General features: G+C 47.3%; 1 protein-coding gene across 1 annotated transcript in view; it reads right to left on the bottom strand.

Annotated features, from left to right (window-relative positions):
- LOC106606927 (glutamate receptor ionotropic, NMDA 2C-like) overlaps nt 1-14,569 on the bottom strand; it is an 83,706-nt gene that overhangs the window by 53,266 nt on the left and 15,871 nt on the right. The window contains exon 2 of the mRNA XM_082976501.1: nt 1,425-1,869. Coding sequence (XP_082832627.1) covers nt 1,425-1,853 — 429 coding nt within the window. The 5' untranslated portion in view covers nt 1,854-1,869. The remainder of the gene's footprint in view (nt 1-1,424; nt 1,870-14,569) is intronic.

Here is a 14,569-nt window from a genome sequence, read left to right as displayed (position 1 = left end):
CATAATCTACATTCTCTGTCTCTGTGAGTAGTATTGTGATGCTCATAATCTGCATTCTCTGTCTCTGTGAGTAGTATTATGATGCTCATAACGTGCATTCTCTGTCTCTGTGAGTAGTATTGTGATGCTCATAACGTGCATTCTCTGTCTCTGTGAGTAGTATTGTGATGCTCATAATCTACATTCTCTGTCTCTGTGAGTAGTATTGTGATGCTCATAACGTGCATTCTCTGTCTCTGTGAGTAGTATTGTGATGCTCATAATCTACATTCTCTGTCTCTGTGAGTAGTATTATGATGCTCATAATCTGCATTCTCTGTCTCTGTGAGTAGTAATGTGATGCTCATAATCTGCATTCGCTGTCTCTGTGAGTAGTATTGTGATTCTCTGCAAAACGCAGAGCTGTGTTTGTCGTATGGGAAGATTGATGGGGATATAGTTAGAGAATACAGCCATTTCAGTCTAATTAAAGTTTCTCTCTGTGGCTGAGCCCTTTGTGTAACACTCTGGGAGAGGGATCATTGCTCCTAAACCTATGAGGCTTTACTCTAAAAGCAATTTAACGGCAGTCTAATCTGTATCACAAACATCCCTCTGACAATTTACTGGTGCCAAACTCCAGTGCATGATGCCGGGTAATACAACATTTCAAATCATTGCATAACTCTATTGACATGAGGGGTCCAACTGTAAACTGTACATTTGTTAGCAGCGAATACAAACAGATTTCTCTAGTTTAACATCTTTGTGTCTCGTGGGACCAGAAGTTTACAAATAGAACAAGGATGAAGTGGCAGAGGCTAACAGGTTTTGATTTTGACCATCATATTTTAATGAGTGTACTAGATGCAGTATTTGGACATCACTCTGCTTCCTGGTTTAACACCGTATGTTGTTGTTTCAGTCTTTCTGGCCTAGGACCGCCAGATACAAAAAACCCAGTGTCTGCATGGGCAGCGTTAACATTCAGTGAGTTTATAATCATGTGCTGTAAGTCACCTGGAAATGGCAATGTGTGTCTGCTAATGTTCATTATGACTGATAATCACCAGACTAATGACGGTTGGCCTGTGCGTGTGTGTGGTGGAGCGCTTTCAAGATCTGAGTGCTTTGCTCACCTTGGGGGACCTGTGTTGTTGTTTTGGTTTTATTATTTGTGCTGTGAGTTGTGCCAGGGGTCTTTACCGGTTCTTTATTTCCCGGACACTAGAATATAAAGGGTTTAAAACCTCTGATGTAATATGACTGTGTAGTCATAAACCACACATCAGTTAAGCTGCTACGTCCTACAGCAGTTTGGGGAAACAAATAATGTGGCATTCAAGATTATTTCAAAAATAAAAAGAAGATGAACTTAAGCATGTTCCTCAGGCAGCCTAGACACTAGGAGCCAAGTGTCCCCCAGCCCAATCCTGGTCACTGACCTTGTGTGGCAGGACCATGGCGGAGCCCCCGCTGATGCCCACGATGGGCACTGCCGTCTGCAGGGCAATGAAGTCCAGGATCTGTGCCACGGCTTCCGAGCCGATGTTGTCTTCAAACACTACACCGTGTACACGGTTGGCCGCCAGTGTGTCACAGATGCGTGTGAGCAGGGCCCGAGGGTTGGTGTTGTTTACCAGCACTGTGATGGGATTCACCTCCAAGGGCAGGTCCATGAAGTTCTCCCTGCTGAGACGCCCCTTGATCTCCTGCTGGTAGGCCGAGCCACTGAACACCACCGCCACGTTGACTGCTGGCAAGGGCGTTGCGAAAGGCCGACCTTGGCACCAGGGGGCAGTGCAGAGCAGCAACAGCAGCAGCAGCGGCCACCACCACGGGGAGTCACTCAAGCGGCCTAGACGAACGCCCATCTCAGTCACCTACTGCCTGAGAGAGGGGACGAGGGTGGGGATGACAGGAGGAGAGAAGAGAGATGAGTAAAGACATTTGTATTAGATACATGGGACCGTTTAGTGTAATTTGTGCAATGTTGTGATAATGCTTAGTAATCCCTCCAGGCAAGCTTACCAAACCAACTGCCTGTAGTTTAGAGACATTCTAGCTTCATCTGTGAGTCATGTGCTTCATGTGCAGGTGTGTCTCTATGTAAGCGGCCATGAGTGGTGGGTTGGGTCAGGTGGATGATGAGAGACCCAGGTACTATTTTCTGTGTGAGTGTTTAGCGTGCAACACAAGGCAGTGAGCAGGTTGCTGTGCCTGCGGATGGCAGCTGCGGCCCCACTACTGTTGTACTCTGCAGTCGAATACAGCAGATGGTGCCTACTGTTTAATGCAACAAATGGAGAACAAGGATTTACCATTTATCTCTCGTGACATTTTTTCCCCCTCTGAAATAATGCTGCAGAGCTATTCCAACTTAATCTGCAAAACATCTGAATGCATGGGTATTATGTGCTGTGAATAGGTGGAGACCTGGTTTTGGCCATGGAGGCTATTTTTAACGGCAGCTACATGCTGTATTTCTAAGGCATTGCTTACGGAAAAAACCTAATGCAACTTAAGTTGGATGACAGTTTTCCCTTAGATGAGCCTTTGAAATGAATTGATAAGATCAGTGTTTAAAAACACTGCATTGCTAATAGACTTCAATGCAATTTTCCCAAAGTACAGTGACACAGTGACAGTAACACAGTTTGTTAAGGGATTCACTTTTAGTTTGAAATCATAAATCCTACATTCATGTTCCAGGTAATGAATAAATTATCAAATCGACCAAACACTCTTTAGCTTGTTTTGATCTTCCAGATATGTATAGCTGTAGGGCAGAGTAGAAAAAATGATGTATTTCACAATAGAGTTGAATGGAGTTAGATCCTACAGCATTATATTCACCAATCCATTTAATGTCTGGTCAGATACTGTGTCCCTCTGTCAGACAGAGTCATCCTCTATGACTTATCTGTCACACTGCTGCCTGCGGGCCTGACTCTGTGTGGTGTGTGTGTGTGTGTGTGTGTGTGGTATCCTGTCAAGGGGACCTGATTTAGCATGCGTTTTAATCACAGTGGGGTGAATACAATGTAATCCTCAATATTCCTTGGCAGGTGTCATGGCCCACGACATGATTGTGTCTCCCTATCAAGACATGTAGGATAGCTGGGGACCCACTGCAGTCCCCCATTCCTCAACCCCTGCCTGATAGAGGGAATGGGATGAAGGGCTTGTGTTAGCGTAGATGGAGTGTACCAGTAAAGTGGCGGTGACGTTCTCACGGGGTAATTGGTTGGACTACGTGATAATATAGTCTCCACTCTGAAAAGCTGCCTCCCAGAGGACCGTAGGGATTTCTGCATCACACTGCTGGTCAGGGACCTTATCAGCAGCACATGGCTGAGAAAGGACCATTATAGATTGTCATTAGTAGCGGAGCAGCCTAGAATACCAATGATGGTAGGCTGCTGAGAATGGAAAGGCATTATGAAAGTTGCTAGATATTGACCATGTCAAAAACATGATGGATTTGTTGTGCTGATTGACATACATATTTTCCTTTTATGACATCATTGCTGAGTTTCCTCTGTCATAAAAATAGGCAATATTTCTGTCATTGATCATGCAGGCTGATTGATAATCCCTTAAATTGTTAAGAACACAGAGCAGGAATGTATTGCTTTCCTTCAATGACATTATCCATGTCTTATGCGGCCATTGTATGATGGAACACGTTAGGGTTAATGTCTTTGAGGAGGATCTCATTAAAAGAGCTTGACCTTCCACATGTTTAATCAAGGCAGTGAAACCGCTGAGGTGGTTGTCTGAAGGTCACCTACATGGGGGATTACTGTGGTCAAATGGGGATGTGGAATTAAACACAACAGCCAATGAGTCATCATCGACTTAATCAGATGACTTATGTTTGTCGATATGCCCCCTATTACCAAGGTGTATTCCAAACAGAGACACAGAACAGCTATCGGGAGGTAATTAAAGCACAGTGGAAACATTGATTTGACCATCTAGCCCAATTTGACCTTGCTGACAACAAAAGTGGAACACTGTGATTTGCAATAACGCTGGGCAATATAGTCATGAAACCTGTTCAAAGTTGTTGAACATTGCAGTCGTTCTGTAGCTTGGTCACAACCCAAAGTCTCCAAAACACAGGAAAGAGGCTTTTATTACTGTGCTACATGGAGCTAAATCCACCCCCAAACTCGTACATTGGCTTGAGGCTTTATTCCAATGTAAGGGATCAAAATTCACTGTGGATATTTATTTTAGTCAGGGATATTGTAATAGAAAATGCACGTCTGGGTACATCATTTACACTGTTCTTATTATATATTGATTTATTTTCAGATCACAGTTTATTTGTTTCTTAAGCCTGGTTGCCAGAGATGAGTGGTAAATACTGTAGTTTGGGACCATGGAAAAGAGACTGGTTGCTGTTTAGTCATGATGCAGTCATGAAAAGCTAGTTTTATGACTTTTGTGTCATGTTGAGTCAGTAGAAACAAACAAAATCCCACTGTGAAACTAGTGAAGATGAACATAAGCATACTCTATTACAATATATCTATGATACTCTAAGTATGCAAACAGTCATTACTGTGAGACATGCAGGCATAGGGAGAAGATGTGCCTGAAGGAGATTTTCCCCAATCTACACAGACAAGAGATAATTTGTCTTCATTGCTATGACCTCTGTAATCTGGGGTTGGATTTTGGAATGCATTACCATGTCAAATTCTTTGCACTCTAGAGATGTAATCCACTCTGTGAATCTGCAAGTCCCCAATTTTCAGCGCCTGGATTTGATATGTGTTAGTTGTCTGCTCGAGTTTTCACAGCTCCAGCTCCCAGCCTCCTATCAGTGGGATGTGTTCAGCTTAGCGACCTCTCTCTCTCACTTGACTCTGCCCATGTCACCGCTGGCTGGTGCGAGGGCACACAGACCAGATTAGATCAAAGCTTCTGCCACTGTTCCAGTCTGGCACTTAGAAGGCCTCAGACCGTTTCCCCATGCACCGTTACTACTGAGCAAATCCCTGGTGCGACCGCAAAGATTATGCCATGCCTTTTTAGAACTGGCATCCAGCTAAAAGTGTTAGGGAGAGGGAGATGACAGAGTAAAACAGATACCAGATCTAACTACGTGACAGTTGATATTTTATCTCTGTTTAATGGCACACAGTCCTAACAGAATCCTTCAAGATCTTTACCTTGGCTTTCAGACCGGATGGGTTTACAATGAGGAATTGCTTATCCCCCTCTAGTGGGTGAGTTGGTAAAAGCAGTTCACTTAGAATATCAGTTGTCCTCTGCTGTTTCCTTATGAAACCAGAGAAGCTGATTATTTCTGTCTCTGTACCACTTCACTTATGTAATCTGTGGGATAACTGTCTCTACTGTAACACATTTGACTAATAACAAGGGTCAAGGAGTTACATTTACATTTGTTATTGTAATAACACCTGCCAGATGTGTTTTGTTTTGTCTGGACTGGCCTGAGAAATGAAATGATTTTAGTTTTACACCTTTTCAGCTATTCCTTTGTCCTAAAGGTGATTGGTTGAAAGTCAGCTGAGATGACACATTTATTTATTTACAGTGTTACAATTATCACATCTGTTCAGGAGCCACTGCACAGATATTTGACTGTACTCTCCTCATGCCCAATTCCTAGCCCTGCTCAGTATCTTAAGACCACAGTGGTACAGTAAGTGCATCTTGTTATGGGGGGGTTGTTGTGCTCGTCACTGCTGACGTAATGGGTCATTTCGTATTCAGAGCATGAAACTGCTGCTAAGACTTACACCTGTCTCATCCTGGGCACAGTTTGGTCAATATGCTCCAAGCCTTGGATAGGCATGCTGGTGCCTCGTGGCTCTCTGCTGGTAACTTTACCTCTTCTCTTGCTTTTCATCAATGAAACATCAGCTGACGAGCCCAATGTTTAATACCTATCACATTTTAGACTTGAGTAAGTAAACCTTATAATTTGCAGGTACTCAACAATGGGTTAACATGAAAAAGACATACTTACATTAAATCCTATTAGAATTCCTTTATAATAAACCCTTTCAAGTCTAATCAGTATAAATCTCCTTTTCATTCCCATATATTATGCATGTGTTCAGTATAAAGGATTAGTTTAACCCTACACAGTGTAATTGACAATTTGACCTTCGCTAATGCAAAGACCGCCAACTATTTCATCCGATCATTGTGGTCACAGTTCATTTCCCATTCACCTGTGATTATGGGTTTAGCTAAGCCATGAAGATAAAATGTGTCATTCTAATCCCCAAAAATCCATTCCCTTTCAACTAATCTGGTAATTCATGAGCATTTTGAGTATATTTAAACAGGAATATGTCACGACTTCCGCCGAAGTCGGCACCTCTCCTTGCTCGGGCGGCGTTCGGCGGTCGACGTCACCGGCTTACTAGTTACCACCGATCTATGTTTCCCTGTTCGTTTGCTTTTGTCTTAATTATACACACCTGTTTAGGATTCCCTGATTATGTTCATTATTTAACCCTCTGGCTTCCCTGTTTGTCTTGTCCGTGATTGTTTCCTGTTTTGTGGTTGTTGGAGGTGTTTCTCCAAACCCTGTATTTTTGCTGTGGAAGAAGTTTTATTATGATTTTGAGTAAACACGTTTTTGTTTGCACTCATCCCTGTGTCCTGCGCCTAACTCCGATACTTCTTCTAACGAAAGCATTACAGAATCACGGACCATTAATACGGAGTCAGCAGGAGCAGCCAGCCCTCCTATTCCAGTAAAGGAGCGCGTCCAGCAGCACGCGATAATGTTACAGAGTCTCGGGACAGCCATGGATCGCGTGCTGCAGACTATGGAGAGAGTTGAGAGAAGAGGATTTCCCTTCAACCCAGCCATTCCACCAGCACCTCATCATACACCCATGCCCACCCATCCGTCGTCAATATCCGGTGGGATTCGGCTCTCGCTCTCGGGAGCGTATGATGGAACAGCTGCCGGGTGCCAGGGGTTCCTACTCTAGCTGGAGCTCTACCTGGCGGCTGTCCAGCCGGCACCTTCGGGACGCGAGAGAGTGAATGCCCTCATCTCCTGTCTGACTGGTAAAGCCCTGGAGTGGGCCAACACCATCTGGGGAGAGGAAGGTCCGACTCTGGATAATTACGAGGACTTCTCCCACCGCTTTCGGGCAGTATTTGATCATCCACCAGAAGGGAGAGCGGCGGGAGAGCGCTTGTTACATTTAAGACAGGTGATGAGGAGTGCTCAGGAGTTTGCACTGGACTTTAGAACTCTGGCGCCGGGTGCGGGATGGAATGAGCGGGCCCTGATCGACCACTACAGGTGTAGTTTGCGAGAGGACGTTCGTAGGGAGCTAGCCTGCAGGGACACCACCCTCCACCTGGACCAGCTGGTGGACTTATCGATCCGGCTGGATAACCTGTTGGCCTCCCGCGGACGTCCGGATCGGGGTCCGTTGGTTCCATCCCCCAGCCCCTTAGACCCAACACCTATGGAGTTGGGAGGGGCTGGTACGAGGGAGACTGGAGGGGGAACCATTCCATGCACTAGCGGTGACCGCAGAGGGCACACTGCTGGTCGGTGCTGGGGAGGTTCTCCAGGAAGTCGAGGTGGTAGGCGGAACACTGGTGGTTCATCTCAGGTGAGTAGGCACACGACTCACCCAGACCCCCCTGTTGCTCACATGTGGTTATCTATAGGATTTCCGGGGTTTTCCCCGCATTCCCAGCATAAGGCGCAAGTAGATTCAGGCGCAGCTGGGAACTTTATTGATCGGTCCTTGGCCCATAGATTAGGGATTCCTATTGTTCCCGTTGATGTTCCCTTCCCTGTACATGCCCTAGATAGTCGTCGTTTGGGGTCGGGGCTGATTAGGGAGGTCACAGCTCCCATTGCTATGGTAACACAGGGGTGTCATGAGGAGAGAATTAGTCTCTTTCTGATTGACTCTCCTGCGTTTCCCGTTGTGTTGGGTCTTCCCTGGTTGGCTTCTCATGATCCTATTATTTCGTGGCAACAGAGGGTTCTCAAAGGATGGTCCGGTCAGTGTTCAGGGAGGTGTTTAGGTGTTTCCTTAGGTGCCACTACGGTGGAAAGTCCAAACCAGGTTTCCATCATGCACATTCCCCCCGAATATGCCGATTTGGCAATCGCCTTCTGTAAAAAGAAGGCGACTCAATTACCACTCCATCGGCCGGGGGATTGTGCGATAAATCTCCGGGAGGGCGCTGCACTTCCCAGGAGTCACGTGTATCCTCTGTCACAGCAGGAGACGGAGGCTATGGAGACATATGTCATCGAATCTCTGGGACAAGGATACATTCGGCCCTCCATTTCACCTGTCTCCTCGAGTTTCTTTTTTGTGAAGGATGGAGGTTTACGCCCGTGCATTGACTATCGAGGTTTGAACCAGATTACTGTAAAATACAGTTACCCGCTGCCTCTTATCGCTAGTATGACAGAGTCATTGCATGGGGTGCGCTTCTTCACAAAATTGGACCTCAGGAGTGCGTACAGCCTGGTGCGTATCAAGGGAGGGGATGAGTGGAAAACGGCATTTAGCACCACTTCTGGGCACTATGAGGACCTCGTCATGCCGTATGGGTTAATGAATGCTCCGTCCGTCTTCCAATCATTTGTGGATGAGATCTTCAGGGACCTGCATGGGCGGGGTGTAGTGGTGTATATAGATGACATTCTAATATACTCCACTACCCGCGCTGAGCATGTGTCCCTTGTACGCATGGTGCTTGGCCGACTGTTGGAGCATGACCTTTACGCCAAGGCGGAGAAAGGTCTGTTCTTTCAACAGTCCGTCTCCTTCCTTGGGTACCGTTTGTCCGCGTCAGGGGTGGAGATGGAGACTGATCGCATTTCAGCCGTGCGTAATTGGCCGACTCCTACCACGGTAAAGGAGGTTCAGCAGTTTTTAGGGTTTGCCAACTACTACCGGAGGTTTATCTGGGGTTTTGGCCAGGTGGCGGCTCCCATTACCTCCTTACTGAAGGGGGGGACCGGTGCGACTGCGGTGGTCGGCTGAGGCGGACAGAGCTTTTGGTAACCTGAAGGCTCTGTTTACCACGGAACCAGTGCTGGCGCATCCTGATCCCTCCTTAGCGTTCATAGTTGAGGTGGACGCATCCGAGGCTGGAATAGGGGCTGTGCTATCTCAGAGCTCGGGTAAGCCACCAAAACTCCGCCCCTGTGCTTTCTTTTCGAAGAAGCTCAGCCCGGCGGAGCGAAACTATGATGTGGGGGATAGGGAGTTGTTGGCTGTTGTCGGGGCTCTGAAAGACATTGGAGACATTGGCTTGAGGGGGCTAGACACCCTTTCCTCATTTGGACTGACCACCGAAATCTGGAGTACATTCGGGCAGCGAGGAGACTGAACCCTCGCCAGGCTAGGTGGGCTATGTTTTTCACACGCTTTGTTTTCACCCTTTCCTACAAACCAGGTTCCCAGAACGTGAAGGCAGATGCACTGTCCCAGCTGTATGATACAGAGGAGCGGTCCACGGAGCCCACTCCCATAATTCCAGCTTCTTGCCTGGTGGCACCGGTGGTATGGGAGGTGGACGCGGACATCGAACGGGCTTCACGTGCAGAACCCACTCCCCCCCAGTGTCCCGTTGGGCACGTGTATGTTCCGTTTGATGTTCGCGATCGTTTGATCTGTTGGGCTCACATCACCCTCTGGTCATCCTGGTATCGGTCGGATGGTGCGTTGCCTTGCGGGAAGTACTGGTGGCCACGTTAGCTAAGGACGTGAGGGTTTATGTCTCCTCCTGTTCGGTATGCGCACAGTGCAAGGCACCTAGACATCTGCCCAGAGGGAAATTACAACCCCTTCCCGTTCCGCAACGACCGTGGTCACACCTATCGGTGGATTTTGTGACAGATCTTCCCCCATCACGGGGTAACACCACGATCCTGGTCGTTGTGGATCGTTTTTCTAAGTCCTGCCGTCTCCTTCCTTTGCCCGGTCTCCCTACGGCTCTACAAACTGCGGAGGCCCTGTTCACCCATGTATTCCGGCACTACGGGGTGCCTGAGGACATAGTGTCTGATCGGGGTCCCCAATTTACGTCTAGAGTCTGGAGGGTGTTTATGGAACGCCTGGGGGTCTCGGTCAGTCTTACCTCAGGTTTCCACCCCGAAAGTAACGGGCAGGTGGAAAGAGTCAACCAAGAGGTGGGTAGGTTTCTGCGGTCCTATTGCCAGGACCGGCCGGGAGAGTGGGCGTCGTTTATCCCCTGGGTGGAGATGGCCCAAAACTCCCTACGCCACTCTTCTACTAATCTTACCCCTTTTCAGTGTGTGCTAGGTTATCAGCCGGTCCTGGCACCATGGCATCAGAGCCAGATCGAGGCTCCTGCGGTGGATGAATGGTTTCGGCACTCGGAGGAGTCATGGAACGCTGCCCATGTATGACTACAACGAGCCATCAGGCGGCAAAAGGCGAGTGCTGACAGCCACCGCAGTGAGGCCCCGGTTTATGCACCGGGGCATCGGGTCTGGCTCTCGACCTGAAACCTGCCCCTTCACCTGCCCTGCCGGAAGCTGGGTTCGCGGTTTGTGGGGCCATTCAAAGTCCTGAGGAGATTGAACGAGGTTTGTTATAGGTTACACCTCCCCCCGATTATCATATTAACCCCTAGTTCCATGTGTCTCTCCTCAGGCCGGTGGTGGCTGGTCCGCTCCAGCAGTCTGAGGTGCCGGAGGTTCCTCCGCCCCCTCTGGACATCGAGGGGGCCCCGGCGTATACAGTACGAGCCATTATGGACTCCAGGCGAGGGGCCTTCAGTACCTTGTGGAGTGGGAGTGGTATGGCCCGGAGGAGCGAAGCTGGGTACTGGCGGAGGACATCCTGGACCCATCGTTAATCCAGGAGTTTCACCGCTTCCGTCCGGATCGCCCTGCTCCCCGTCCTCTGGGTCGTCCCCGAGGCCGGTGTCGGCGCGCTGCTGGAGCCGCGTGTCCTGGGGGGGGGGGGGGGGGGGGTACTGTCACGACTTCCGCCAAAGTCGGCACCTCTCCTTGTTCAGGCGGCGTTCGGCGGTCGACGTCACCGGCTTACTAGTTACCACCGATCTATGTTTCCCTGTTCGTTTGCTTTTGTCTTAATTATACACACCTGTTTAGGATTCCCTGATTATGTTCATTATTTAACCCTCTGGCTTCCCTGTTTGTCTTGTCTGTGATTGTTTCCTGTTTTGTGGTTGTTGGAGGTGTTTCTCCAAACCCTGTATTTTTGCTGTGGAAGAAGTTTTATTATGATTTTGAGTAAACACGTTTTTGTTTGCACTCATCCCTGTGTCCTGCGCCTGACTCCGATACTTCTTCTAACGAAAGCATTACAGAATAATAAAATGCTTTTCTGAATACAGTGAATCGGCTTCTTCCAGTCATGCACTGTCAAGTAAATTAGAATCAATTAGGCTTTTACTGTTAACCACTGAGTATCCTCTCAACTCCCATTCATTGGCCCTCACTGCTACCGTGGTTTCCAGACTTTGTTTAGCTTGGATCTATCTAAAGAGCTTTGTGGAACATCTGATAAACAAAACAACACTTGTAGACAGAACCCAGGCTTTAGCTGCGACCCAGGAGGATATAGCTTCAACCCAGGGGGATATACTGTAGCTGCGACCCAGCCTGGGTCCTGATCCACCATCTGGGGAACACTTAACTAGTCAATCGCCAATAACATGACTCCCTCATTGTGATGTAAAATAATGTCATATCAAGCTGGATCTAATATAATAATATAATCCTTAATGCCAAAAGCGTCTGCCTCTTTTTTCTCTACTTTAGACAACATTCAATAAACGTTCTATTGCACATCAAATAATATTACCTACATTCCTGGTACTACTGCCAGCTATACAAAGCACTCTGAGAATATTTTGACTTGGTATAGTCAATAGTTTAGTTCACAGAATTATTACTGTTAAGTGACATTTGTTTCCTGCCTTTTCAGATGGTGACCAAAATAGAACAAGTTGGGGAAGCAGCTTTGTGACAATACTGCACACTGATAAAAACAGACTAGAGTAGCCACACTCACAGAGTGTTTATATTCTATTTCCACTAACAGAACAACATGGTAGTTTGACAGTTAATATTTTCTCTTAAAGACATCTTAGCCTTTAGACACACTGCCTCATCTGGAAGGATGTGACTTCGACATATCTGCCATGTCTCAAATCAGACACATGCACCTGCTTGTCCCCTCCACCAAGACGTAATGTCTTGTATTGTTGTCACATTTTATCTAGGTCAATATTCAACTCAATTTTACATCCCGATGCCAGGTGTCACCACAATATTGGATGCAGTGCAAGGTGAGTCCCTCTCAGCTGTGACTCTATGTCCGTCGTCTGGTGATTTGATAATCGTGGGCCCTAGCGGAGCGTGGACAGGGCATGTCAACCTGTCATATCCCTGACACCTCCCTGTAGATTTACTTCTTTAGTCCTGATGAAATTATTCTCCATATCATGGCCTCATAATAAACTGGAGCTATAGGCTGTCATAGTAAAAATGTATCCTACTGTCCAATATTCAGCCCCATGTTCCCTCTACCCTAACTGCTTCCATACAGGGATCTCCCAGTCTGCATGTTTCCAATCCCAGCAGCCTCTGATTTATCTCCCACTCCATGACCCCAGGGAAGAAAATCACATCAAACTGATACACTCAATGATATTAGTTTATGTCATCATCCAAATCGAGATCCCTGCTCTGCTTTGCCACGAGCGTGCTGGACATATTTCAGACATGCTGTTGCTTTAAGTGTACATGACAAGTGATTGATCCGCCTTGGAATGAAAACCCGATAAACCCTATAAAACTGCCCTATCCCATCTGGACAAGAGAAATACCTGTTCATAATGCTGTTCATTGACTGTAGTTCAGCATTCAACACCATAGTCCCCTCTAAGCTCATCATTAAGCTTGGGGCCCTAGGGTCTGAACCCTGCCTTGTGCAACTGGGTCCTGGACTTCCTGACGGGCTGCCCCCAGGTGGTGAAGGTAGGAAACAACACCACCACTTCGCTGATTCTCAGCACAGGGGCCCCACAAGGGTGAGTGCTCAGCCCCCTCCTGTACTCCCTGTTCACCCATGACTGCGTGGCCACGCACACCTCCAGCTCAATCATCAAGTTTTCAGACGACACAACAGTAGTAGGCCTGATTACCAACAATGACGAGACAGCCAGCAGGGAGGTGAGGGCCCTGGGAGAGTGGTGCCAGGAACATAACCTCTCACTCAACATCAATGAAACAAAGGAGTTGATTGTGGACTTCAGGAAACAGCAGAGGGAGCATGCCCCTATCCACATCGACGGGACTGCAGTGGAGAAGGTGATTCCTTGGCGTACACATCACTGACGATCTGAAATGGTCCACCCACACAGACAGTGTGGTGAAGAAGGCACAACAGTGCCTCTTCAACCTCAGGAGGCTGAAGAAATTTGGCTTGACCTCTAAAACAAACTTTTACAGATGAGAGCACCCTGTCCAATTGAGAGCATCCTGTCGGGCTGTATCGCCGCTTGGTACAGCAACTGCACCGCCATCAACCTCAGGGCTCTCCAGACGGTGGTGAGGTCTACCCAAAACATCACCGGGGCAAACTACCTGCCCTCCAGGACACCTACAGCACCTGATGTCACAGGAAGGCCAAAAAGATCATCAAGGACATTAACCACCCCAGCCATGGCCTGTTCACCCCTCTATCATCCAGAAGGCGAGGTATGTACAGGTGCATCAAAGCTGGGACAGAGAGACTGGAAAAACAACTTCTATCTTAAGGCCATCAGACTGTTAGATAGCCATCACTAGCCGGCTTCCACCCGGTGATGCAACATTGCACCTTAGAGGGTGCTGCCCTATATACATAGACTTGGAATCACTGGCCACTTTAAGAAGGGAACACAAGTCACTTTAATAATGTTTAAATAATGTTTACATACTGCTTTACTCATCTCATATGTATATACTGTATTCTATTTTACTGTATTTTAGTCAATGCCACTCCGACAATGCTCAATCTAATATTTATATATTTTTTTAATTCCATTCTTTTACTTATAGATTTGTGTGTATTGTTGTGAATCGTTTTTAGATACTACTGCACTGTTGGAGCTAGGAACACAAGCATTTCGTTACACCCGCAATAAGATCTGCTAAATATGTGTATGTGACCAATACAATTTGATTTGAATTGAATACATTTTTAAAGGTGGAACAGTGATGCTGAAATGGTCACCGTTCTCATGGACTGGTAACACAGGAGGTTGGTGGCACCTTAATTGGGGAGGACCGGCTCGTGGTAATGGCTGGAGCGGAATAGGTGGAATGGTATCAAATACATCATACACATGGTGTTTGATGCCATTTCATTCGCACCGTTCCAGCCATTATTATGAGCAGTCCTCCCCTCTGCAGCCTCCACTGACTTACCAGTCAGTAAGTGTTAGGTTGTGTGTTTAGCCTGCTAGCTACGTTAGCTGCTAACCTTAGTGTGTTCAATGTTCAAGCTAGCTAACAAGGCTACTTAGCTGGCTAGCTAACATCTTCTGTATTCGGGTTGTT

Source organism: Salmo salar, chromosome 06 (assembly GCF_965601325.2).
Source record: "Salmo salar chromosome 06, fSalSal1, whole genome shotgun sequence".
Classification (NCBI taxonomy): domain Eukaryota; kingdom Metazoa; phylum Chordata; class Actinopteri; order Salmoniformes; family Salmonidae; genus Salmo; species Salmo salar.
The sequence above is the reverse complement of the archived record's forward strand: the minus strand, read 5'-3'. Positions and strand labels throughout refer to the sequence as shown.